General features: G+C 42.9%; 2 protein-coding genes across 2 annotated transcripts in view; both read left to right on the forward strand.

Annotated features, from left to right (window-relative positions):
* The window catches only part of LOC142662588 (1-phosphatidylinositol 4,5-bisphosphate phosphodiesterase eta-2-like), a 250,111-nt gene extending 236,443 nt beyond the window's left edge, over positions 1-13,668 (forward strand). Inside the window, exons 2-3 of the mRNA XM_075840799.1 lie at positions 5,496-5,642; positions 13,361-13,668. Of these exons, the coding sequence (XP_075696914.1) occupies positions 5,496-5,642; positions 13,361-13,668 (455 nt within the window). The remainder of the gene's footprint in view (positions 1-5,495; positions 5,643-13,360) is intronic.
* A 2,852-nt stretch (positions 13,669-16,520) lies between these two features.
* Positions 16,521-26,454, forward strand: part of LOC142661934 (1-phosphatidylinositol 4,5-bisphosphate phosphodiesterase eta-2-like) — a 125,145-nt gene continuing 115,211 nt past the window's right edge. The window contains exon 1 of the mRNA XM_075839657.1: positions 16,521-16,644. Coding sequence (XP_075695772.1) covers positions 16,591-16,644 — 54 coding nt within the window. The 5' untranslated portion in view covers positions 16,521-16,590. The remainder of the gene's footprint in view (positions 16,645-26,454) is intronic.

A 26,454-nucleotide genomic window follows, 5' to 3' on the forward strand; every position in this document is an offset into this window, starting at 1 on the left:
TGAACCCATGACTCGCAGGATCCACCTGTTATTCATCACATCTAAGTTCATAACTTAGATGTGATAGATAACCGGTGGATCCTGCATGTCCCGCTGACACTGAACACGTCAGTCCCGTGGACCTGACTGGTACAGGGTTCTGGAAACTATACAGTTGCTCTGTATACAGATTACAAAGCGGCTGTATCTGAAAAAGTAAAAATAATTTTAATAAAAACTAATCTGACATATTTATTTAAAAAAAAAAAAAACACTTTTGAAGGTGTACATAGCCTTTAAGATACATTGATGATGCGTTGAGAATTTTCTTAGTCTAATACTTATTTACTGGAAAACATATCAATATTAGGACTCAACAGACACCATTTTCTATAATGTTGAGGGAATTGGGAGGGAAAAGTGATGGGAAGTATTATGTACGAAGGCCGGTCAATATAGAAATGTATTATTCATATACTAGGCTTTTATGTCTTTATTTTTTATTTGTATTCGCTTTAGTTTGAAATCTTTCTATATCATTTTAAATAAAAGGCAATAAAATATTTTAAAAAATCATAATGAGAAATAACTTGAGATAGATTTTATACATCTTTCCTTTCCATATAAGTTGTGTGTCTGAAGATAGAAATAAAAATGAATGTGTATAATTGAACCCTGCTACATTTTTCTATCTGAAAGCTGCATCATTTCTCTTGGTGTTCCTGATTTCCATGTAACTTTTTTTTATATATATATTAATGGAACTGTACTTGTAGTGCAAATTGGATTGATGTGTGTTTTGGCGGCCACTTTTTTTTAATGTTGCCGGCGACAGCTGTTCACTATGTAGTTATGTGCTTGGCTTTAGTGCTTATAATTGAACATGTATCAATACTTTGCAGTGGTGCTTCCATCTCATGTGGTATACAGGCTATGTGGACATCCGGATCTTTGAGATGATATCGTTCTTAACCTTTTGTGTATTTTCATTGTTTGTTTTTTGGTATGTGCTGGACGTTAAATGGGGTTTATGGAATATATAGGGAAGGGCCCAACTGGTAAGCATCTTCCATAGCACCAAGCTAACCTTGTACTACTTGTGTGGTATAATGAAAACGGCCAGACCAATACACAGCCCTAAGATCAAATTTCTATTGTTGAGGATTAAAATGAGGGACCCAACACCACAACAGTCCCTTTCTCAATCCCCAGCTTCTCCATGGTGTATTTGTACTTGTGGGAAGGTAATTTAGGTAGTCGTTCTAAAGACTGCTTTCCATGGGAATTTCCAGCTAGGGACTATATCACCTATAATGCCCATGTATCTTTGTTGACTTCTTGTAAAGCCTTTATCTACTACAGGACCATTTAAAGTCTTACAACTTAGTGCCCACTTCATGGCTGATGCCAAGAAACCAATGTCTACTGTTCACCAGGTTTCATAGTGTAGTACTGGGAGATGGCTTCTCATGGAGCAGATGAAACAATATAAATTTGGATAGAGGATATATACATATTACCCTCATGGTAGACAGAGTCGGTTAGGACCATAGGCCATGCTACAGTGGCTCTAGGTTAGGGTTCCTCTTCAAATGTTCATCACCAAGTTTGGCCAGGCATTCTTTATCGACGCTGTAAATATAACTTTTTTTTTCTACACAGTGTTGTGATGCAAATGAAATTTAGCATTCATGGAAATGTGGCTGCTTTACTTTCTTGCCATATATTTAATCTAATGCAGTCATAGTGAAGCCTTCTAAATTTCACACATTTGACACAGTATGCAGAAATATCTTTGCTATAATTCAAAAGAGAACAAAGCCGATATCCGGGGACTCTTTGACATGTTGAATTAATTTATTTGCTCCTGTTGTTCTTTGGCTGCTTTTGAAGATGAATGTTTTTGTCTTTTACCACCTCTCCCCCATAGATTTCCATACAATGCTGAGAACAGTCGGGGACAGTTAATTCGAGGTTATTGAGAATGTTGTTGAGTCGGCTGTCTCACCACTCTCCCTAAGAGCTTAAGGGGGTTTTGCACTGGACGATTATCGGGCAGACGAGCGTTCATAGAACGCTCGTCTCCGATAATTGCCCTGTGTAAACAGGGTAGCGATGAGCAGATGAACGATCGTCTGCTAGTCGTATAGTTTTAAAAAAGTGAAATCTTATTGTTGTCGGCAGCACGTCTCCCTGTGTAAATATGTCCCGCTTAGGTGTAGCACAGATGCACCTTGGATGTGAAAAACTGTAGTTTTTCACGTCCGAGGTTGGCTATGTTCGTCTGAATGCAGCCATAGGCTACATTCACACAAGCGGGACAGATTTACGCACGTATAAAACACTTGTAAATCTGTCCATGTGCGTTGCGTTTTTGTATCCGTGTGCTTTGCGTGTAGCATGTGTCTTTCATGCACTTTTTTATTATTTCAATGCAATTGATGCGTGAAACACGAACAGCACACGGATGTGCGTCCATGTGCTGTCCTTGGTTTTCATGCACCCATTGACTTTAGTGGGCGGCTACCAATATAGGACATGCAGCGAGTTTCACGCATGTGTGAATAGCCCCATTGAAATCAATGGGGCCGTCTACTGTGCGTTGTTTCAACACACAGCACGCGGGCGAGAATCACGCTGGTCTTAATGAGCCCTTAGGAGTGAGTAACCTGTGGATCTTATACTGTTGAAGAACTATGTCCCTGGCTGACATTGCATGCTGACACTTGTAGTTCCAGTGTAGCTAGTGAGTGTTGCATTGGCTTCCTCTGTTATCTGACCTGGAAAAAAAATGACAATCGTACATAAACATATAACTTACATGTCCTAAAATAAACCGGTATTTTGTAGGAAAACCCACTCAGGAAAAACTTATTTGCAGTGATAATGAAGCATTACATGGCTCCTATTTAAATGTATGAGAATCCAAGTAATGCAGAGATCCTCACTGTTAGAGCTTTTCATTACTAGTTCTGGCTAATAGAAGTTGGTCCTGATCAGGGACCCCCCCCCCCCCCCCACTATTGCCAGAATAGCAAAAGTAAATGGTTTTTCTAATCTCCATACAACTCCTTAGCAAAATGTGAGCTATTACTGTGGTCTCTAGTCACATATGGCCAGGCTTGCATTTCTTTCTTCCCTATTTCCACTAGGGGGCAGTGTTCTTATGGTCAATTAACCATGTGGAATAAACGTCCCAAGCATTGTCTACATCTAATCACGTTATCATAATGAATTATCCTCCGTGATCTGGTTGGGGGATGAAATACATTTATAATTCTGTGCTTCCCTACTGAGTCCATGAAGTCGAACTGCTGTTAAACAGAGTAAAGCGCATCCCCCACCCCAATCTCCTATATAGAGAAACACCGCATTGGCTTCACTACGTGAAGTTTTAAGCCAAGAGCTGAAAGCTGCGATTCTTTTGTGACCTACTGAGGCTCCGGCACATCAAGCACCAGTGTTTTCATACATCTGTACTCATCGAGGGGATTTAAGTATTGATGTGAAACTGGCATAAATTTACATCCTGCTGAAGTTTTTTTTCTTTTTTACTTTTTATATCAATTAAACCCAGCGTAGAACGGAGAAGATGGAGCTGCCTATTTAATGCTCTCTACAGTCCGCTATTAATTAATATGATATACTGTACTATTGTTAAAGAGAACCTTTCACCTCCCCATACATGTGCCTCATGTAATGGGGAGGGCTGCACAAACTCTGGGGCACTCTTACATTTTTTTTCTGTTATCTGTCATCTCTCTCTGTTATTTAGATATCGGTGCCTTTATATTTGTATGGGGAGGTGAAAGGTTCTCTTTAACTGGATCTTTGTAATACTGTGGCATTCGTTTATATAGGTATTATACACTTTGCGCCTCGTTTGGTGATCATTACAGAATTGCACATTTTTCTTTTTTTATGTTTTATTGTGTTCAGACCACACTTTGATGTTTAATTAAACTCTTAAGATGGTAATTGTATTCCTACTGGCCCAGCATATCCCAACTCTACAGTATAGGTATTTTCAGAGAAAACATGTACAATCGGGCCTACGGGGGGAGGGATCCTAGGGTTCCTGTTGTACACATTTATTCTTGCGGACTATTTTCTCATGTGTTGCTAGTAACTGGTTTGTTTTGTTTGTTTGTTTTGTCTGTGCTGTAAGTTTGTGTATTTAATGAGGATCTGTCACTAGTTTATTAATGCCCTATTTCCTAACTAATCTAATATCTGCATCATAGCGCCTAACTAAAGTGTGAGTTGTTTATTATTTGTAAAATTATGAGCATTTTTCTAACTATATACTAATTTGGATATACTTGCCAAATAGGAGGTGACTCTTTCTTTTCACTCTGGGCAGTGTAATGTTTTCTGTATGACGCTGTCCAATCAGCATACAGCTTCTCCCCTTTCCCTGCTCAGCAACACAGTGTGATCATATAATATACAGCTTCCATTCCTGACTGTGTTTTCAACTGGTGATATCTCCGGTTATTTCACAGCTAGAACTGTGATCCTGTTATCATATGAAAAATTAGAATCTGCTCTTTCATATGCCACCAAAACCGCTGTTCTCGGTGGTCCACAGCCAGGGATATGGCTATTTAAAATGATCCCCCTTCCCTCCAGCCTCAGTCTCTCACACTGTGTGAAACGGCTTCATGCTGATTGGACAGCGTCAGAGGCTGTGAGGAGGCTCCACCTCAGGAGGATCACTGGTGTTGACGCCCACTTGTCTAGAATAGCCTCATTTACATATTTATAAAAAAAGCTCCTAATTTTTTAAATGTACTTTTTGGGACACTATTCACTAGCATTATCAGTGTGACTGTGTCTATTAGATTATCTAGGAGATTGGTCATTGCTAAACTGGTGACAGAGCTCCTTTAAATAAGGATGTAATTAAAAATAAAATTAACTGTGAATGGGGATCGGGAGGGAAATCAAAGTGCTGCCACCTCTTGGCTCTCTTGGTAATACTTTTGGCACGCTTTTGCCTCTAGAGAATCTATTCTGTATTTGTTGATACAATTGGGGACCATCTCTGACCTGCATCTTCCCAGTGCCCAATCTTGGATTATAAACTAGAGCTTGGTTGGAGGTCAATTTCCCTTAATCCTCAATCTTCTAGAAATTCTTTTGACTTGCCTCACTGAGTTTTTAGTAGAACAGAATACAGCTAGATTCCAGCCTTTGGCTCGAGAGAAATAGGATGAGGTAGAGCAGCATTTGTTGCCCACAGTCGTCGTTAGATTTCATATTGCACAGATGATAAAGTTATCGTGAGTGCGTCAGGAATTGCCACAGTTCTCTCTATGGTGTATCCCCAAATCTGGAGTTGTTGGGGGGTACTTGAGGACTGGATTTGAAGAAACATTATGGTAGACCGGTTCACGCACATTGTTGTAAGATTTATAATAAAGGTGTAGAATATGGTTTGATGAAATCCTTTGACTAGTTGACCTACTGTTTATGTATATCTTGTAATATGGTGTTTTTATCTTTTCTTGCAGTGGAAAGATGTATGAGTTCTATGCAAGCTGGTACTCAGATGATCAAACTGCGTGGTAGCTCCAAAGGTTTGGTTCGTTTCTACTACCTGGATGAACACAAATCTTGTATACGGTGGAGACCTTCGAGGAAGAATGAAAAAGCCAAGAGTAAGACTCTACGTTCATATGTTCTTATAGTCTAAATGTCAAACGACAGGAATGATTTCTCTTATGTTTGATATTTTCATTAAAAGTTCAGTCATAAATTAACCTATCTGCCTTCTGCTAAAACTTTACCGCAAACCTTGTGTAATCTGACAATCGAAAGATCCTGTAATGTAAGTGAGCAGGATGTGTCTTTTTTTCTGTAATCTTTACTATTTCAAGAGGATATGTCACTAGTTTAGTAATAATTCACTGAATGTGTCTAAAGAGTAAAACTTTTTTCAATCAGTGACCAATCAGCGTCATGCACTTCTCTCCATTCATTTACACAGCACATAGTGATCTAGCTAGATCACTATGTGCATGCCACATACACACACATTAAAGAGGCTATGTCACCACATTATAAGTGATTGGTCAGCGTCATACACTCCTCTCCACAACGCCCACTTGGTCAAAAAGTAAAACACACCCAGTTGTCCATTAAGAAACTCATTAGCATAAAGCTAAAATAGGTCCTAATTCCGCCAAAAATTAACATTTTTCTAAATAAAGAACTGTGCTGTAATCCACATTACAGCGCCGATCACATTATGTACAAGATAGGGCACTTATAATGTGGTGACAGAGCCTCTTTAAGAATGAAATACCCCATTAACCTAGGGAAGACTGCTTCACCCTATAAAGCATATTTCCTCTTAGGCATTGCTGCTCTAACGTTGTATATGTTTTAAAGCAAGCTTCCCAATGCATATGGGCATACATAAGACCAGATTTAAGTAGTTATCTTATATTAATATGTAGAAGTAATAATTATCAGCTTAATATTATTTCCCTACATCCTTCTCCACAATGCTATCAGACATAATAAGAAACCTGTAATCACAATAAAATAAGCACTGTTCCTTTTTGGTTTATGCGTTTTAGTATGTAAATTGTAGGACCGGAGTGTCATATTAGGATAGTATCCTTTCTAGTAATAACCATTGTATACATCTTGTCAGTGATACCTCTGAGTCAATACAAATAAAAGGTAACAAGTGTCGCCATGTACTTACTCATGGTCCAGCGTATATTGAGATAGAAGCTGGTTATTTATATGGGAGGATGTGTGGCTGGTAGAAATGTCAGTGTAACCTGGGTCCTGACAGCCGGCGCCTTCTGGGGGGATAGTTGGTGCCATGTCCAGGGAACATCTAGGTTATACATTACTTTAGCGGAAATTTCAAGCAAGTGTTTGCATACAAAGTAGAACACATGTCAGTGACATTTTCTTCTAGACAAGTGGAGCAATCCTCAGGTGACTGGCGACAAACACAACACCATTACTGGCAGTCTAGTGCAGACTATATAAAACTGATTTGGGTTTTCTATAATCTAGGCAAATGTGGAAAGTGGTGATGTGGTTTAGAGCCAGTTAAACACAGAATATTGTAGTTTAAGGAATTCCCTATGATGCGATTTCCAAAATCACTCCCATTACAGACCTGTGTCATATAATGATCCTGCAGAGAAGTCTGACTTGACAGAACAAGGGATAGCAGTGGGTGTAAAGTATAGCATAGTATATAGTATAGTATATATTGTGTGTGATTCTATGAGCTTTAAAGCTCTGTAGACACTTGTGGAGCTATAGGGCACTTGTGTTGGAAGGCTGCAATTGACTAATAACTGGTAGCTGTATTGATTTATATTGAAACTTAAATAGGAGTAGAAGCTAGCTACTTCCTCATAGATCTCACCATGGAACTACACTTCCCAGTATTCCTTGCTTCTCAAAAAAATGCCTGGTAGTCTTAAAAATGACTAGTTGGTAATTCAATATTACAATAAAACAAGTCTCTGCTTAGTGATATGAGGATATTCTCATTGTGATTGACTTCCAGGGAGAGTTGGGAGAGAGGAAAGGGGGGAGGGAGGATTGTCTGACACTGGGTGACAGAGAAATGAGTCCAATGAGAGGTAAAAGGACTGACAATGGTTTCTGTCCTGTCCAAGAAAATGAAGGCAGGTGAAGTAAGTCTGGAGAATTCTTCATGCCTTTATTCCCACATATCCATGCTTTTCCATGTAACAATAAAGCAGTTCTCATGTAGGTCACTGCAGATCCTCTGTCAGCCACTTTTTTTATATCCTCATGTAGCTTTGGGCCATTTAAACAATAACGTTTCAATATTTCTTTGCCCGGAGCACAACTGTAGCCTAAAGCCGGGGATTTACCCTAGACAAAAAGTGGTCTCATTGTCTTCACTGCTTTCTTGGTCCAAGCAATTGTGTTGTGTAGATTAATGAGGATAAGCTATGTATATAATGCAGGTAATGGTGTCATATTGTCGTCAGAACATCATGTACGGTGAGTGCAGACACAGAAAACCTTCTAATGGGGCATTTTTACTTTTTTAAAGTTTTTACGGCTCAGTTATTTTAATATACTCTATAAAGAGTTATAAGGTCTATAGATCTTGAACTTGCAGCTTTTCACCTTGTATTGCTGTTATGTGACCTGATAGGAATATATTGTCTCTCGTGACTGCAACCCAATGGAGCTGTGACCTAAAGCCGGACACCTCGTTACTACAACTTTTGTATAATTTACCTCTAGAATTTTCTAATGCCCGACCTACATGATGACATTTGGTCTTATGTAGTCCAGGTGATGTTCACTCAATCATTGATTCTGATTGTCCCGGCCACAATAGCACGGATAAGTTACAATCAATACAACTTTCCTGCAATGTCCTTAAAGAGGCTCTGTCACCAGATTTTGCAACCCCTATATGCTATTGCAGCAGATCGGCGCTGCAATGTAGATTACAGTAACGTTTTTATTTAAAAAAAACGAGCATTTTTGGCCAAGTTATGACCATTTTTGTATTTATGCAAATGAGGCGTGCTAAAGTCCAACTGGGCGTGTTTAAAGTAATACACGCCCAGTTGGACTTTTATGTGTGTTACATCTGGGCGTGTTTACTACTTTTACTAGCTGGGCGTTCTGACGAGAAGTATCATCCACTTCTCTTCACAACGCCCAGCTTCTGGCAGTGCAGACACACAGCGTGTTCTCGAGAGATCACGCTGTGACGTCACTCACTTCCTGCCCCAGGTCCTGCATCGTGTCGGACGAGCGAGGACACATCGGCACCAGAGGCTACAGTTGATTCTGCAGCAGCATCGCGTTTGCAGGTAAGTCGATGTAGCTACTTGCCTGCAAACGCTGATGCTGCTGCAGAATCAACTGTAGCCTCTGGTGCCGATGTGGCCGACACGATGCAGGACCTGGGGCAGGAAGTGAGTGACGTCACAGCGTGATCTCTCGAGAACACGCTGTGTGTCTGTACTGCCAGAAGCTGGGTGTTAACGAACAGAAGTGGATGATGCTGATTCGTCAGCATCATACACTCCCATTCCTAACGCCCAGCTAGTAAAAGAAGTAAAAACGCCCCGATGTACGCACATAATACACGCCCAGTTGTACTTTTACTGTAAACACGCCCAGTTGTACTTTTGCAAGCCTCATTTGCATAAATACAAAAATGGTCATAACTTGGCCAAAAATACTCGTTTTTTTTAAAATAAAAACGTTACTGTAATCTACATTGCAGCGCCTATCTGCTGCAATAGCAGATAGGGGTTGCAAAATATGGTGACAGAGCCTCTTTAAGTTACATGTTGTTGGACTTGCTGTAAATAAATGGGGACAATATTACATGTTGAACATCAACATAAAGGCCTTAAAGGGATTGTCTGACGAAAATAAAAACAATTGATTATTTTTCTTTTCTTAAGTGAATAAAGTTTGTAATATACTTTCTAATGTTTCGAAGGTTTTCAGTCCCCGCTGCATTTACACGGAAGTTCAGAGCGGCTGTTCTTATGGTGACTCGCCGAGACAGACTCTGGGGGGGAAAAGGAGCTCCTCCCTCCTCCGTGTGTCTATGATGTGGCTGAAGGGTGGGCTGCCTGGATCAATTCATGAGTTAAACCAGCCCCCTTCTCTGTCTCTGAATCAGCCGTGACAGAGAAGGGGGCTGGCTTAGCTGATGAATTGAGCCAGGTAGCCTGCCCCTTCATCCACGTCATCAACACACACAGGTGGGAGGAGCTCCTTCCCTCGGAGCCTGTTTCGGCGTGTCGCCACAAGAACAGCTACTCCGAACTTCAAGGTCCACGTGACAGGGACTGAAAACCTTCAAACCATGCAGGTTTGGAACAGAAAGTATATTACAAAGTTTATTCATTCCAGAAAAGAAAAATACTTGTTTTTATTTTAGTGACGCAACCCCTTGAAAAAGTCATCCAAGGCTGCGCAACACTCTAAATCACATACATGCTTTTGGACGTTGACTCTAAACAAAACCTCAAGCTGCTATCTAGTGACATCGTGGATATCATTATATATGTGGTTGACCTGTCCAAACAACATAAACCAAAAACTGGGAAAAATGAATTTGTAAGAATATAGGAGGGCCTGGCACATCCAGAACTTCCTAAACAATTTGATCCAGTGTGCTATGCATCTGCCCTGACCTTGGTCCCTAGGACTTTGTCGCGTTGTCTTAGTATATCCGTGTCAATGTTGGCATTTCTTGTAATGAAGAGCGGCTCCCTGTTAGATTGCTATTCCCTGACAAGATGCAGTCATTACATTACTGCGGACATGTGTTTTTCCTCCCCACTGGCTTCCTCCCAGGGGTTCATGTTCTCTTTGAGTGTAATGCATCTCCTGATACTCTTCTATTCTGGCATTGTCATATTCGTGCTGTGGTGTGTACAACTAGATTGTCTTTGTCTGTTCGCTTTGACAGCACTGTACACAGGAGAATGAAGACTTGCAGAGCATGAGGAGGGTGTATGCACTGGGAAGAAGGCTGCCTGCTTAAAGGAACCATCTTTTTATGGTATAATGGAGTTGGCAGGTCACCAGGTTCAGGAACAAATAAGTAATTTGCATTTTGGAGATTCAATGGAGAATACACTTTTTAAAGATTCTCGAAACATAAGCAATCTGTCACAACAGCAAGCAAATGGGGGAGTTTATTAAAGGATTTTTGATGCTTTCATGGCTTAGAAAAGTCTCAAATTATGGCGTACGCCATATTTGCAAATAATTTGCATCTTTTGACACCTCAAAAAAGGCAAGAAATTGGGTGTTTGAGGGGCGGGTCCTTCCACAGACCCAAAGATTTACCATCACTTATGTCAGAAATTGGCATAAATTATGATGCAAATCTACTCTTACTCACAGCTAGCGTAGATTTAAATTTCTGGCACACAGACAGACACCCAGACATGGCTGTGAAGACAAAGGCACCCTAAACTATACCCATTGCTTTTCCCTGTGCTGCATTTAAAGGTCCCCTGATCCCTCTGAATCAGAGGTATAAATAGTGGATGGCGCCGGTGATCCCGGCTGTAGCTCTGAAGGTGTCAGTGGGTAGATCACTTGACCGCCTCATCGGCGCTGAATACATTCAGTGCGTGCGCATATACAGGCAGTAGAACCTCCTCCTGTATCTGCGCATTCCCTGAACACATTGGCATGTGATCTCCCCACATGCCCGGCTACCTGCTCATTCGTGCCAGCACTAAACGCTGGCGCAATAGAGCAGACAGCCGGGGAAGCAGGCATGTGTGTAGATCACATGACTTCCGCCATCTTGAGAGCTATGGACAGGATCACCACCGCCGTTCACTGTTTACACCACTGAAGGAGCGCCAAGGACCTTCCAGTGTAGCACAGGAGTAAGCAATGGGTGTAGGTAAGGGTGCCTGTTTCTCAACACAGCAGTTTAGGACATTTTTAGAGTGGTTTGTCGAACGTGGCCAACCTCTTTAATTTAGTACATTGTACCCCAGCGCACTTCAGTTTAAGACTGACGTATGAAATGGCATAGTATGGACCGCGAGTTGGGGATCTGTAGTATGGCGCCCAGAGAATTCCTTGTGCCTCTGACTTTATTCAGAGGTACACAGTATTGTTGTTTTTTTTCACAGATGCATGATGATCTAGTATTGAGCATGTTCTACTGCACTTCCTATGAGATACAAATGGGGAATACTACTTATTTATTCACTTCCTGGCTAGTGAAGCTCATCCATGCAGTATCTCTGCCTTGTGACATTTGTCCAGTTTGGGAAACCCCTTCTTATAGAGTGATCCCCTGCAAACATCCTGACTATGGCTTCGTGAGGGTCTCATGAGCAGCTTTTATCTCAGGCAGAGCTGCTTGTCGTCCATGCGTTTAGGTGCAAAATGATTTAAATGGGTAAATTGTCTTGTTTTGCACCTACTGTCTGTATGGTTTTCATTGAGAGCCATGCAGTCCTACAGTTCTGAAAACCACACTGGATGTGACTATAGGTAACCATGAGGTTAAAGGAATTAAAAAGCGGGACACAGTAGGGCATATTAATGGGGCTGCCTATGACAGGCTATCCCTGTAAAAAATTGACCCAATTTTCCAAACCTGCCATGGTACAAGCAATAGTTTAATACTATGGCAAAGCTACTAGTCCAGCATTGCATTGGTCCCATGGATACTGGATTGTTACTCTAATGGGCCATAATAGATATTAGTATTGTATACATTTTCATCCTACTTAGGACTGCATTTTAGACCTAATACCCACAGTGTGCCCATGTACAATGATTTGTTAGGTGCCCTATGTTGGAGAACTTCTCTCCAATGAGCATAGCCTCATATGGCTCCGTAATACACTGTGATGTAGCATGCCCAATGTTTTTTTTCAGACACTCTTTATGCCCCCATATAAAATTAGAGGTACAGTAAGGCCCCATGCAACATGTACATACTGTACTAGCCATATAGCGGTTGCTGCGCGACAAATGGAGTATCACTTGACGACCGTTCAGGTAATTAGCCATCTATGTAATATGTGGAAGTCAAGAGTCACTGCAAGTTAGTGGCTCTCCGCTCTGGCTATTAGTGGGGTATCCTGGGCAAAAAAAAAAAAAATCCCCTAATAATGCCCTTTAATGTGGACCAGGGCAGCTCTAGTTTTCCAGAAGTGTCATTGTTGCACATGTACAGGGGTGGACATACCATGTGTCCAACCTCTGCAGTTGCAAAGGGGCCCACTTTAATATAGCCTTCTTCCGTCTATTAGTCGTGGCTCGTATCTACTTGTGGATTGCTGCAGAGTGTTAAGAGGATGGTAAGTTATTTGAGAGCAAGGAGTCCATATGCTGTTATTGCACTGGGGCCCTCTTCTGTCTGTATCCGCCCCTGCACAGGTAGTATCCTATGCCGGTGTAACGTTGAAAGTCACTGAACGCTAACATTTGCCTATGAAGTTTGAATCACTGTTTGCACATGTTAGGATGCATGTATCTTCTATCGCCTATTTGGACAGACAAATGCAATATTTCTTAGAGCAATATCTTAATAATCTGTATTTTAGATCATTACATGTGCTATCAATGAAGAACTATGTTGTCTGTCATCTCATCTAGATTTGTATTTTTATGCACACTATGCACGACTAGAGGTTCAGAACATTACAATTCAAATTTTCTTCATTACTCCGCACGCTACATCCCTACTCATGACTTCTACAGACACCAGGATAATCCAGTTTCTGTGCCTTGGACATGTTTTCTTGTTGCCCAATATGACTTACAGGTCTATAAATCGTGGTAAATAATTTGCTAAATAAAACGCTGCCAGAATCAATCCGTTATAGTATTATTTTCTTTTCAGTATCCATTGATACTATGCAGGAGGTCTGTGAAGGGAAGCGGTCGGAGATCTTCCAGCGCTATGCTGATGGCAGCTTCGATCCCAACTGTTGTTTCAGTATCTACTATGGGGATCACATGGAGTCTCTGGATTTGGTGTCTTCAAGTGGTGAAGAAGCTCGGACATGGATAACCGGTCTGAAGTACCTGATGGCAGGTATCAGTGATGAAGATAGTCTTTCTAAGCGTCAAAGAACTCGGGACCAATATCCTTTTCTGCAAAGTAATTCTAGTAATGGAGCTGGGAGTTATTCTGTAAGCATAGTGTAGGCCTCATGCACACTACCAGGTTCAGTCCGTGATATATGGACCGTATGTCGGCCACATTTCCCGGACCGAAGACAGTTCAGGGAACCGGGCTCCTAGCATCATAATGATGTATGGTGCTGTGAGTCGCTGCCTACCGGCGGGACTACTGTCCCCTACTGAAAACATGTTTTCAGTACGGGACAGTATTCCCGCGAGAAGACAGGGACACCTAGCGTCATACATAATTCTGATGCTAAGAGCCCGGCTCCCTGAACTGTCTTCGGTCCGGGAAATGTGGCCGACATACGGTCCGTATATCACAGCCCAAACACAGTTGTGTGCCTGAGGCCTAATGGAGGGGTCAGTATCTCTCATAGAGGCCTCATGCACATTTCCGTATAACTGATCTGTAATACCGCACCAGTAGCCTGTTATGAGTATATACAGTACCTCTGTGTGTTTCTGATTTAATACGAAGGCACAATAGTAAACAAATAGTGGCATGCTCCATCATACGGATGTAGCCGTCTTTATCTTGACTCTGATAACTTGCTGCAGCATGATATCACAACAAAAGCCATTGAAAAGTCATTGAAAATGTCAAGATAAAGGCTCTTGCCACTGTGTATTTAATGCGTTAAAAGTCAAGATAAAGACGGCTACATCTGTATGCTGTATTACAGAGCAATGCTTCTAGGTAGAATACTGAGCCTAATAGAAGCACCATAGAAAACCTACAGGTCCATAATGTGACACTGCATTGGATTTGTGAATGCAACAATGTCATGTGCCCCACAGATGTTGCAAGAGTCTGCTTGACATTTAAAGAGAATTTATCATGTGTGAACGTGCTGTAATTATAATGCGGGGTGCACTTCAGTGATTCGGGAGTTCCTGCTTCCACTCAGAAAAGTGGTAGGTGACCAGAGCATTAAAGTGGTTGTCAAGGATTAGAATAACATGGCTGCTTTATTCTGAAAACCGCTCCACACTTGTTCACAGATTGTGGGTGGTATTGCAGCTCCGCTCTATTCACTTCATTGGAGCTGAGCTGCAATACCAGACACTACCCATGGACAGGTGTGGCGCTGTTTTTGGAATAAAAGACATGTTCTAATTTGAAACAACCCCTTTAAGCACCATTCCTTGTTGCACCATGTATACAAATAACATCACTGTGTTTGTGCACTCCGCTATTAGTGCTTGGTGCTTTTGTGTGCACCAACAGTGTGACAAATTTGCCGTCATTTCCAAAGATGGTGCGAAAACACTGGCCTCTATTTTAAGGGCAAGTAGGAGCTCCGGTGCCGAGGTGCAACCTGCGTGAATATGATGTTTGAGACACCACCTAGTAGCTACAAGTTAGGTGTAATTACAAGCCAAACTACACATCAATGTTTTGTGTATGTGAGTTTTGTCATTTTTGTTTATACATTACATCCAGCAAGACCCACAAAATACAATGTCCTCAACTTCTATAATGTTCTTCGTAGATCTCGTTCAATAATACAGAATGAAACCTTGTATTACAAGATGTTCAGACAAAGCGCTGCCAGGAAGTCTTCATTTATAGCTCATTATCATAACTCAAACATTTTGGCTATAGAATTTCCAATGCTCTTTTGTCTGGGAAAATGTATTGATGATCTACGGTCTCGATTACGAAAAACTTGAGTACAAAACACATAGTCTAAGGCTATGTTCACACCTGCGTCGCTGCTTTTTGTTGTCCTACTTCTTCAGAGGAGCAGAACAATGGAAAACCGGAAGCGACGGTTCCGTTGCACCACAGACACCGCCAGCGGCCAATGGAACCCTTTGACTTTAATGGGTTCCGTCGCTTTCCGTCAATGTGTCCTTGATTTCCGGTAATCTCTTCGCTATTGTTTCTGGTAATTTCTACTGGATCTGCAAATGAGGCCCCTAACGGAGCCTGCAACGTAGATATGAACAGAGCCATGTAAAATAATCATTATAATACACAACATACTATAGGAAATAGGGCTGGTTACTGTGATCTGCCAAATAAGTAAGTCTTGTGCCACCTGATAATTGAAATTCTTTATGGCCGTACTTAATACAGAAATATCCAGGGACATAGCTATAAAAAGTGCAGAGATAGCTGGTACCTGAGGGAGCCAAAAGACAGACCACTGTGCCCCATAAGTAGACACTAGCACTGTAAATGGCATCTAGTATGGGAGGGATCCTGTTACAGATTTTGCATTGGGGACCAGGAGCTTCTAGTTACACCTCTGGAAATGTCTACATTGGTTAGTCCAAGGCAAATATGTAAGTTATTTGCTTTGTAGGCCAGAAGCGCTCTAGGTCTGATCAGCTTAAAGTTATGGCTACGTGGTACATTAATAAGGGGGTTGTCTGAGACTAAACATAAAGGTCCGTCTGGTTTCCAGAAATGGTGCTACTTCTGTCCATGGACTGTGCTTTGTCTTGCAGCTCAGCCCCATTCCCTTCAATGATCAGACACTGGACCAGAGTGCCAAGGTTTCCTTTCTTCTAATCTCCGACAACCCCTTTAACAAAATACTTTGAATCCGCACAATTTCTTGCTATTGTATTTATTTGCCATGATGGGCTATATGGAGTGGTGTTGGATTAGGATGAAGCTTTTCTTCAGCTGGCAGTCGTGTCCGGAATACCCTTTAACAATGATGATCTCTTCGTTCAAAGTGACAGATCATGCTGGAACACTATTGTTTCTATGGGTCCAGAACACCTGGGGATAATGCCTAAAAGGGACTGTAACGGCCTGACTCACAAAGAGAAGTGTTTTTTTGTAAAATATATGTGATGTAATATAATCTTTTTGGATGATCTTGTGTTTCCCGCCTTAACTCCTGCCAAATATGGTTGAAGCAGACTTTTGATGAAGCGGATAAAAACGGAGATGGCAGCTTAAGCATAAATGAGGTTCTGCAGCTGATGCACAAACTGAACGTCAATCTCCCTCGCCAGAAAGTAAAGCAAATGTTTAAGGTAGGTTACACCGTGTATGTAAAGTAATAGCTGTGATTTATTATCTCTGCTTCATTAAAACAATAATTAAAAAAATCCCTTATTCAGATTATTCGATCTAAAAATACTGGATCTATGTTAATAATTTGTTTGTTTTCGCTGCCAGCGACCTTAGGGTTTATCCAGATGTGAAAACTATACAAAGTATTCCGATACTATGGTGAGATTCAAAGATGGTGGCCAGTTGTGGTCTTAAAAAGTTCTTATTAGTCTCCACTTATAGGTAAAATATGATTTACTATTAACTAGGGGAGATCAGGCGGTCGACATGCATGATTATTACCATAGGAGAGGGATAAGTAGCAGCCAGACATCTCTGGCTCTGCTTATCTCCTGACTGGACGTAGGATCGGCATGTTAAACCGGATCGGTCACATATTTACTTTGCCCTGTCTGAGGGCAGCATAAAGAGGTGACAGGCATGCTGTCACTTATTAGTTAATGTTAAGTAGTTATTGAGTATTTCGATCTTATGCTTGCCGTCCGTGCTGAAAGTCCAGATATATTCATATATTCACACACTTCCCCGCCACCTTGCAGCCGCTGATTGACACTTCTCTGCCTATTACTGTGCATAGGAAGAAGTGTCAATCAGCGAGTGGTGGGCAGGGGGATCGTGAATATATGAATATACCTGGACTCGTATTTGCGGCACTGATCAGTATAAGCTCTAAATACTCAATAAATACTTAACATTAACTAGTAAGTGACAGCACAATGAAATCCGCATGTCTCTCACTTCTTTATGCTACCCTCAGACAGGGCAACGTAAACCTCTTTAAACTCAAACATGCCTTCAATGGTTTCCCCAACAGCGGGGACCATGGGACTGCTTACTACACATTATCCTGTTGTCAACGGTGGTATCTTCTGACGATCGATTGTTTTTGTCCCTCTTAAGTTATCCACCCATCATATGACACCACCTGGGGAGGGCCACCAATCTTTACCTGGCTCTGCCCATATGAAACAATCATAGTTTTTCCTTTGTTTCTATAGCTCCACGCCGGTATACAGTCACGTGTATACAAAAAATAGCATATAATTTGCTCAGATTACTTCACTGACTTGCTTTACCATCCTCATAATATTTTTGCAGCAGTCTCTATCATGTCAAGAGAGAGAACCATCCTTACAGCCCAAGACAAGTCTCGTTAAATTTGGCCATAAAGACTTGATTCTGTCAGGTCTCGTCTTCAATGTTCTCCTCCGTGAGCGGATTACTGTCACTGGTGTTCTAGCGAAAATGACATCTAGTATGTTTGGTAGCTATAGTGTTTAATTGCCATTTTACCCTTTTTTTATTATTATAAAATTTATTTAACACTGCAGGTAATTTAGTAAATCCCCAGCTACCAATTAGGAAGGACTGATCTAGTGTAAAAGTTTGTACAAATCAAAATTAAATATTTATTTTCACAATTTGCAGCCGTCTATACCAGACATCCATTTCTTGGCAGTTATCCCCTGGCATTATTAAGCAGCTGCCATGTACTGACCTATCAAATGTGTACTCTGCTAATATCAACCTCTCCTGTATACATAACACTGAAATAGATTGCGGCATTGTTAAATATTGAAATATTGTAAGCGATTTCTGAAAAAATAGAGCGGATAGATATGAAGACTCTGTTCACATATGTGCTATGACATTCTGTATTGACAAAATCCCTGCTGAACCCCATAGTAATTTAATAGGAGCCGTCAGTCACCATTTGGCTCCATCGTTCCATTATAAACGGAAGCCACAATGCTAGTGTGAACAGAAACGTAAGGTCTAGTTCACCCTGAGTTTTTTGGCGCTGTATTTGATGCAAAAACTGCGTCAAACCGTGCCAAAAACTGGCCAAAACCGTGGGGGAAAAAAGGTTGCGGAAAATAAAGTGTCATACTCTTTCTTCCCACGTTTCCATCTCTGACCTCCCGTTGACATCAATGGGAGGCAGAGAAAGCTGTTTTTGCTGTGTTTTTGCCTGCGACACTCGATGGCTGTGGCCGATAAAAGCAGCAAAAAAGCGTGGCAGAGAAAGTGCAGGCAGGTCAAGAAATTTTGAGGCAGATTTTTCTGCCTGCAAAAAAACTCTGTGTGAACATGGCCTAAGGACTCCTAACCACAGCACTGAAATGCTGCAGATTTTCCACTCTGAAATTACAGTATCAGCAAAGTATAAAAAATTTGAACAAATCTTTCACACGCTGCGGGGAAAAAACTCAATGTCATTTAATACAGAGAATATTGGCAACTTGTCCATCCATCACATGTTGTAAGTGAGGGTACATTCACGCGCTGAGTCAAAAAAATCTGAAAATACGGAGCGGTTTAAAGAGGCTCTGTCACCAGATTTTGCAACCCCTATCTGCTATTGCAGCAGATCGGCGCTGCAATGTAGATTACAGTAACGTTTTTATTTTTAAAAAACGAGCATTTTTGGCCAAGTTATGACCATTTTTGTATTTATGCAAATGAGGCTTGCAAAAGTACAACTGGGCGTGTTTAAAGTAAAAGTCCAAGTGGGCGTGTATTATGTGCGTACATCGGGGCGTGTTTACTACTTTTACTAGCTGGGCGTTGTGTATAGAAGTATCATCCACTTCTCTTCAGAACGCCCAGCTTCTGGCAGTGCAGACACACCGCGTGTTCTCGAGAGATCACGCTGTGACGTCACTCACAGGTCCTGCATCGTGTCGGACGAGCGAGGACACATCAGCACCAGAGGCTACAGTTGATTCTGCAGCAGCATCGGCGTTTGCAGGTAAGTAGCTACATCGACTTACCTGCAAACGCCGATGCTGCTGCAGAATCATCTGTAGCCTCTGGTGCCGATGTGTCCTCGCTCGTCTGACACGATGCAGGACCTGGGGAAGTGACGTCACAGCGTGATCTGGCAGAAGCTGGGCGTTCTGAAGAAAAGTGGATGATACTTCTCGTCAGAACGCCCAGCTAGTAAAAGTAGTAAAAACGCCCCGATGTACGCACATAATACACGCCCACTTGGACTTTTACTTTTAAACACGCCCACTTGTACTTTTGCAAGCCTCATTTGCATAAATACAAAAATGGTCATAACTTGGCCAAAAATGCTCGTTTTTTAAAAATAAAAACGTTACTGTAATCTACATTGCAGCGCCGATCTGCTGCAATAGCAGATAGGGGTTGCAAAATCTGGTGACAGAGCCTCTTTAAGGGAAAACAGCTCCTGATTTTCAGACTTTTTTTTAAGTCACTCGCGATTTTCGCTGCGTTTTTTACAGCTGTTTTTGGAGCTGTTTTCAATAGTCTATGAAAAACAGCTCCAAAAACGTCCCAAAAAGTGACCTGCTCTTCTTTTTCGCGGCCGTCGGAACAGAGTGCCGTTTTTCCTTTGCAATCAATGGGCAGATGTTTGGAGGCGTTCTACTTCTGATTTATTGGCTGTTTTTCGGCCGTTTATGGCCCGAAAAACGGCCGAAAATAGGCCGTGTGAACATACCCTTAGAAACACATTTTGGAGACCAATATTGGTATCTGCAAGTTCACAGACTAGGGCTACACAGGGACTTTTGGTCATCCATGAATAGCGGGAACATTGTGACATTGTTTTTATTCACCATTAGACCAGACACAGACCAAGAAACCCTAAATGAGAACTTTAATCATATATGAATGTTCTCTCTATGATGAGGTTTATATAGAATACAAATCTTATCCTGAAGAATCTGTTGTTCTGAAATATTCTCTGTTTATAAGCCAAAGACTGATCGTTTCCTTGTTGAACACAATAGCTTATTTTTCCTATGGTTAATAATGATGGAGAAGTTTTGGAAGAACAGATCTGTGCAAGAAAACTCAAATACTGTGAGCACAAGTTAAGACATTTCTTCTGCCCTGCCGCTCGCTTCCATGTGATTGACAAGCTTGCTGTTGTCTGATCTTTCCTGCTTGTCAGATAAAGAGGATCAGGAGGTACTCTGCTGGAGTCTATGTTTTAGGAGCAGTTCTCAATGAAAAGACATGCACTGTCTGGTTAAAAATAATGAGAATGAGGAATTTTTCTGTACGTGAACCTGTGTCACAGACGTATAGAAAAAAATAACTTTTCTCTCGGCTTAAAGGCTTTGTAGTTTGCTGGTGGATGAGAAAAGTTGGCAGGTCATGAGCGCACACGAGTTCTCTTCCCATGTCTTATCAGAGAAGATTCATATCGAGCATTGTACTATAGTGTTTTACGTGGTATGGGGGAGGGGGGTTTTACTGTTTGTAATATACATAGTCGTAAAGACAAAAAAAATTGCTTTCTAAAGAGATAAAATTAAAAATATCCATTGTTTCTATGGGTTGTTACTTTTTTTTTTTTATAACCACATGGTGTCGCGCACTGAAAACCCAGGGGCTATTTGTGACTTTGAAGAACTTCCTTTCAGGCCCCACGACTGGGACATACATTACCATAGGCGTTGAACCTGAATCTGACATCAAAGTGTGAAAACAGACCGTACGTATTCTATGGAGCTAGATAAGGGGTGATTGAAGACTGATATTTTTCATTGCAAGACATTTGAAGGTCAAAGAAAATCTCTCTCTTATCGTGGTGAAATTCCTATTACCATTAATTTGGAGCTTAGAAGATTGCTATTGTCTTTATGTATATTTGTAATGTTATTTTGATTTATTGATAAAGTAGCATAAGACTAGAGTATGTGCTTTTCCTCAGGAAATTCAATAAAGTAATACAGATGTATCCGGGTTAAGTTTTTGTAATTTGGCTGAACTGGTGATATTGCAGCATGTTACATAGGTCTGTAGGTAAACCTAATGTAGTATCTGAACTCCGTGCACAATGGATACTGTTAAATGGGAATTCCAACCATAGCAATAGATGGCCTATTGCTAGAATATTCATGTCTTGCTGACGGGGGAATATAAGAACCACACCGATCGTGTAAATGAAGTGTTCAAGGCCCTTTTGGCATTTTCTCTGCCCAACGCCACTTCTGTCCAGGTGCCGTGCATAGAACTGCAACAAGTGAATAGGCCTGTGTTGCAGTACGTCCAGCGAGACGCTGTACAGGGGAAAATTTTAGGAGCCGTGATGCTTCATAGTTCGCCACGGCCCCTTCATTCTTGCAATCAGTAGGGTTCTCTGCACTTGAACCACCATCGAACAGCAAGCAATCCATATATCCTGCCATCACTTGCGTTAAAGTTACAAATTCAGCTCTGCTACATCTAGAGGTGCTATCGACAGATGTTATACAGATAACACAGTGCAGGGAGCCGGGCTCCTAGCATCATACTTATGTACGATGCTAGGAGTCCCTGCCTCGCTGCAGGACCACTGTCACGTACTGAAAACATGATTACAGTACGGGACAGTTGTCCTGCAGAGAGGCAGGGACTCCTAGCATCGTACATAAGTAGATGCTAGGAGCCCGGCTCCCTGCACTGTGTTCGGTCCGGGACTTGCGGCCGAAATACGTCCGTCAATTACGGACGTAATTAGTGTGTGTGCACATACCCTTACACTCCTATTATCTGCCTGTGCAGTCTCTGTCCATGGTGCTGAAAACTACAAGATACCACAAAGCCTGTTCTCTGCTGCACCTGACGGCCTGTTCTCTGCTGCACCTGACGGCCTGTTCTCTGCTGCACCTGACGGCCTGTTCTCTGCTGCACCTGACGGCCTGTACTCTGCTGCACCTGACGGCCTGTACTCTGCTGCACCTGACGGCCTGTTCTCTGCTGCACCTGACGGCCTGTTCTCTGCTGCACCTGACGGCCTGTTCTCTGCTGCACCTGACGGCCTGTTCTCTGCTGCACCTGACGGCCTGTTCTCTGCTGCACCTGACGGCCTGTTCTCTGCTGCACCTGACGGCCTGTTCTCTGCTGCACCTGACGGCCTGTGCTCTGCTGCACCTGACGGCCTGTGCTCTGCTGCACCTGACGGCCTGTGCTCTGCTGCACCTGACGGCCTGTGCTCTGCTGCACCTGACGGCCTGTGCTCTGCTGCACCTGACGGCCTGTGCTCTGCTGCACCTGACGGCCTGTGCTCTGCTGCACCTGACGGCCTGTGCTCTGCTGCACCTGACGGCCTGTGCTCTGCTGCACCTGACGGCCTGTGCTCTGCTGCACCTGACGGCCTGTGCTCTGCTGCACCTGACGGCCTGTGCTCTGCTGCACCTGACGGCCTGTGCTCTGCTGCACCTGACGGCCTGTGCTCTGCTGCACCTGACGGCCTGTGCTCTGCTGCACCTGACGGCCTGTGCTCTGCTGCACCTGACGGCCTGTGCTCTGCTGCACCTGACGGCCTGTGCTCTGCTGCACCTGACGGCCTGTGCTCTGCTGCACCTGACGGCCTGTGCTCTGCTGCACCTGACGGCCTGTGCTCTGCTACACAAGCTTTGTGCAGTTTTTATAATGTTTAAGGGTCAAAAACTGGTCTCTTTACACGACTAAAGTCAATACAAAAATGAAAAGCTAACCCAAGAGATTTTCACTTCCCCAATCCTTTGTTCTGCTGGGTCTATCATCCGTCCGTTGCCAGTCACTCTGATGCTGACAGATAGTGATTGGACAATGCTTGTGGCATCTCCTAAGGATATTTCCTCCCATGTGGTAAGGGTCAGTGCTCTCATTGCGTTTTGTTGTTCTCTACAGAAACCCGGGGCTTTAAGTACTTGCAGGAAAACAGTGTAATAGCGTACGAAACAATGCTCGTCTGAGCACTAACTCTAAATTGTGTGCTTAAGGGGTTGTCCCACAATTAAATATTACATTTCTCTGTTCTTTCTAGAAATCCAGAACAGTTTTTCAATTGGAATCATTTAAACAAAAAAAACACTTTTGCGTCTAGATATTGCTGTTATGTACTTGTTATGGCGCCCCCTGGAGATATTTTGATTGCCTTTCAGAACATTCACTGAAAGGGAATCTGTCCGCAATTCTGAGACCTCAAAACTGCTGACAGCGCTTTATGCAGGACGGGTAGAGCAGCGTATCTATACCTGTGCTGTCTACGTTTTAATGTCTCCGGCGCAGCGTCACAAGTGCCCACTTTGCACGGCGTGACGGTTTTAGTGGTGTCCTGATTGGACGCTGGAGCCATCACTAATGATGGCGCCGAGGACATTAAAACGATTTATTGGTCATGCAAATTGCTTGACCAACACCACAGGTTTAGTCACTCTTCTCTCCCCGTCCTATAGGTAGCGCCATCAGCAGGTTTGAGGGCACAAAACTGCTGACAGACTCACTTTTAATAGGTCCAGTGCCAGTGGTCACACATGCTCAGCCCTAGTGGCCGGATCCTCATGTACTTGGGCAGCAGAATGACTCCTGCTATTGTACAGGCTAGCCGGTAAGAATCTGGGCACCATAAGCAGCTTTATCTCCCCAGCACTGAACACATTAGGTGGACGTTCTAAGGCTGTATTCACACGGGACGGAAATGCTGCAGATTTTCTGTGTTGAAAATCTGCAGTGGATTAGATTCCCAGCCCTATGGATGAGATTTTGATAATTCTTATCCACACGCTGAGGCACATTTTCCGGACGGAAATCAGAGCCTGCTGCGGATTTTCAAATATCTGCATCGTGCTCATTCTGTTGTGGGTGTGCAGTGTGGATTTCAGCGTTTTCAATGTGGAAGGGATAAAATCCACACGTAACCCGTGCAGATACGCTGCGAAAAATCTCCAGCACAAGAGGGATTAAAAAGAACACGAGGGGCGCCATAACAAGTATGCAACAGCAATGTCTAGACACAAAAGCAATCTTTACAAATAATTCCAATTGAAAAATTGTTTTGATTTACGAGGTTTTACAAGTAATAGTTAAGTTCTTCCTGGAGCCATAACTTTATATATATATATATATATATATATATATATATATATATATATATATATATATATGCCATCAATAAAAGCTGTGTGATGGCTTGTTTTTTTATGGGATGAGTTGTAGTTTTTATTGCCAACATTTTGTGGTACATTTTTGGGGAAATGGAGAAAAAACCTGCTATTCTGCCCTTATTTTTTCCGGGATGCTGTATAAATAATATGTTAATTTTATTCTATGGGTTGGTACGATTACGGCGATGCAAAATTTACAAATGATTTCATGTAATAGTACTTTTGCTGAATTAAAGTTTTATAGAAACAAAATAATTTTTGTGGCACCACATTTTGAGACCTATAACTTTTTGATTTTTCTATTAGCATTCCCGTGTGGAGGCTTGTTTTTGGCAGGCAGGTTGTCTTTTTTGATGGCACCATTTTGGGGTACTTATAATTATTATTGTTTTATTTTGTTAAACTCCTTACGCCTCATTCACTCGACAGGGTCCGAGTGTCGGCCGATAAAATCGGCCGTTTTGGGCCATTTTTCCCGGCCGGTTTGCATCCATTTTGCATCCGTTCCGGGCCATGCCGTTTTTAACGGCCGATTTTGACCCGTTTTGCAGCCGTTTTTTTTCCCTGTCCTTTGCCACCCAGCCCTCTACAGGTAATGCCACCCAGCCCCCTGCAGGTGATGCCACCCAGCCCCCTGCAGGTGATGCCAGCCAGCCCCCTGCAGGTGATGCCAGCCAGCCCCCTGCAGGTGATGCCAGCCAGCCCCCTGCAGGTGATGCCAGCCAGCCCCCTGCAGGTGATGCCAGCCAGCCCCCTGCAGGTGATGCCAGCCAGCCCCCTGCAGGTGATGCCAGCCAGTCCCCTGTAGGTTGCACCCATCCCCCCCCCCCCCTTCCATGAGAAGTCACTGACTTGAATGTCCATATATGGACAGTTTAGTCAGTGACTTCTCCTGGAGAGGAATCCCCGGCCACAGGGTCGGGGACTCCGCTTCTGAAGTGAGTGACGTCACTGTGTCCATATATGGACTGTGTAGTCACTCACTTCTCCTGTAGCGTAATTCCCTGCCACGGGGTCGGGGATTCCGCTTCTGAACTGAGTGATGTCACTGTGTCCATATATGGACTGTGTAGTCACTCCTCCTGTAGCGGAATTCCCTGCCACGGGGTCGGGGATTCCGCTTCAGAAGTGAGTGACGTCGCTGTGTCCATATATGGACAGTGTAGTCACTCACTTCCCCTGGAGAGGAATCCCCGGCCACGGGGTCGGCGATTCCGCTTCAGAAGTGAGTGACGTCGCTGTGTCCATATATGGACCGTGTAGTCACTCACTTCTCCTGTAGCGGAATCCCCAATCCCCGGCTGGGAGCAAAAAAAGACCCTCCTCCTCCTCCTCACATGCACTGTGAGGAGGAGGAGGAGGAGAGAGAGCTCGAGCGACGCAATACATGGCCATCACTCGGGACACATTCCGGTGATGGCCGTGTATTACCCGGCCCCATAGACTTCTATGGGAGCCGGGCGGCCGGGTAAACGGCTGAAAATTGGGCATGTCCCATTTTTTTGACGCCCAGGTTTCCCGGGCCGTCAAAAAATCTGTTGTGTTCCTAATGCAGCCGGGTGACGGACGATTTATGAACGGCCGTCACCCGGCCGGGAAGCCCTGTCGTGTGAATAAGGGCTTAGATGCCGCTGTCGCTATTTATTGTGGCATCTAAGGGGGTTAGGCCAGGACCTGAGATAACTCCGTGGGATGTTGGCTGTATATTAAAGTTGGCATCTGCTGCTAATGGCTTGGGCAGAGCTCTTGTGCCCATGCCATCCACTGGATGTACTATTATGTCCTATTGCGCGGAGATCACTACAATGAGGACTTAATGGTACATCCTTTTGCGGGAAGGGGTTAATCACTGTTCAATGAAAGGTACTGCAACTTACATAC

This window comes from Rhinoderma darwinii, chromosome 10, assembly GCF_050947455.1.
Source record: "Rhinoderma darwinii isolate aRhiDar2 chromosome 10, aRhiDar2.hap1, whole genome shotgun sequence".
NCBI lineage: Eukaryota > Metazoa > Chordata > Amphibia > Anura > Rhinodermatidae > Rhinoderma > Rhinoderma darwinii.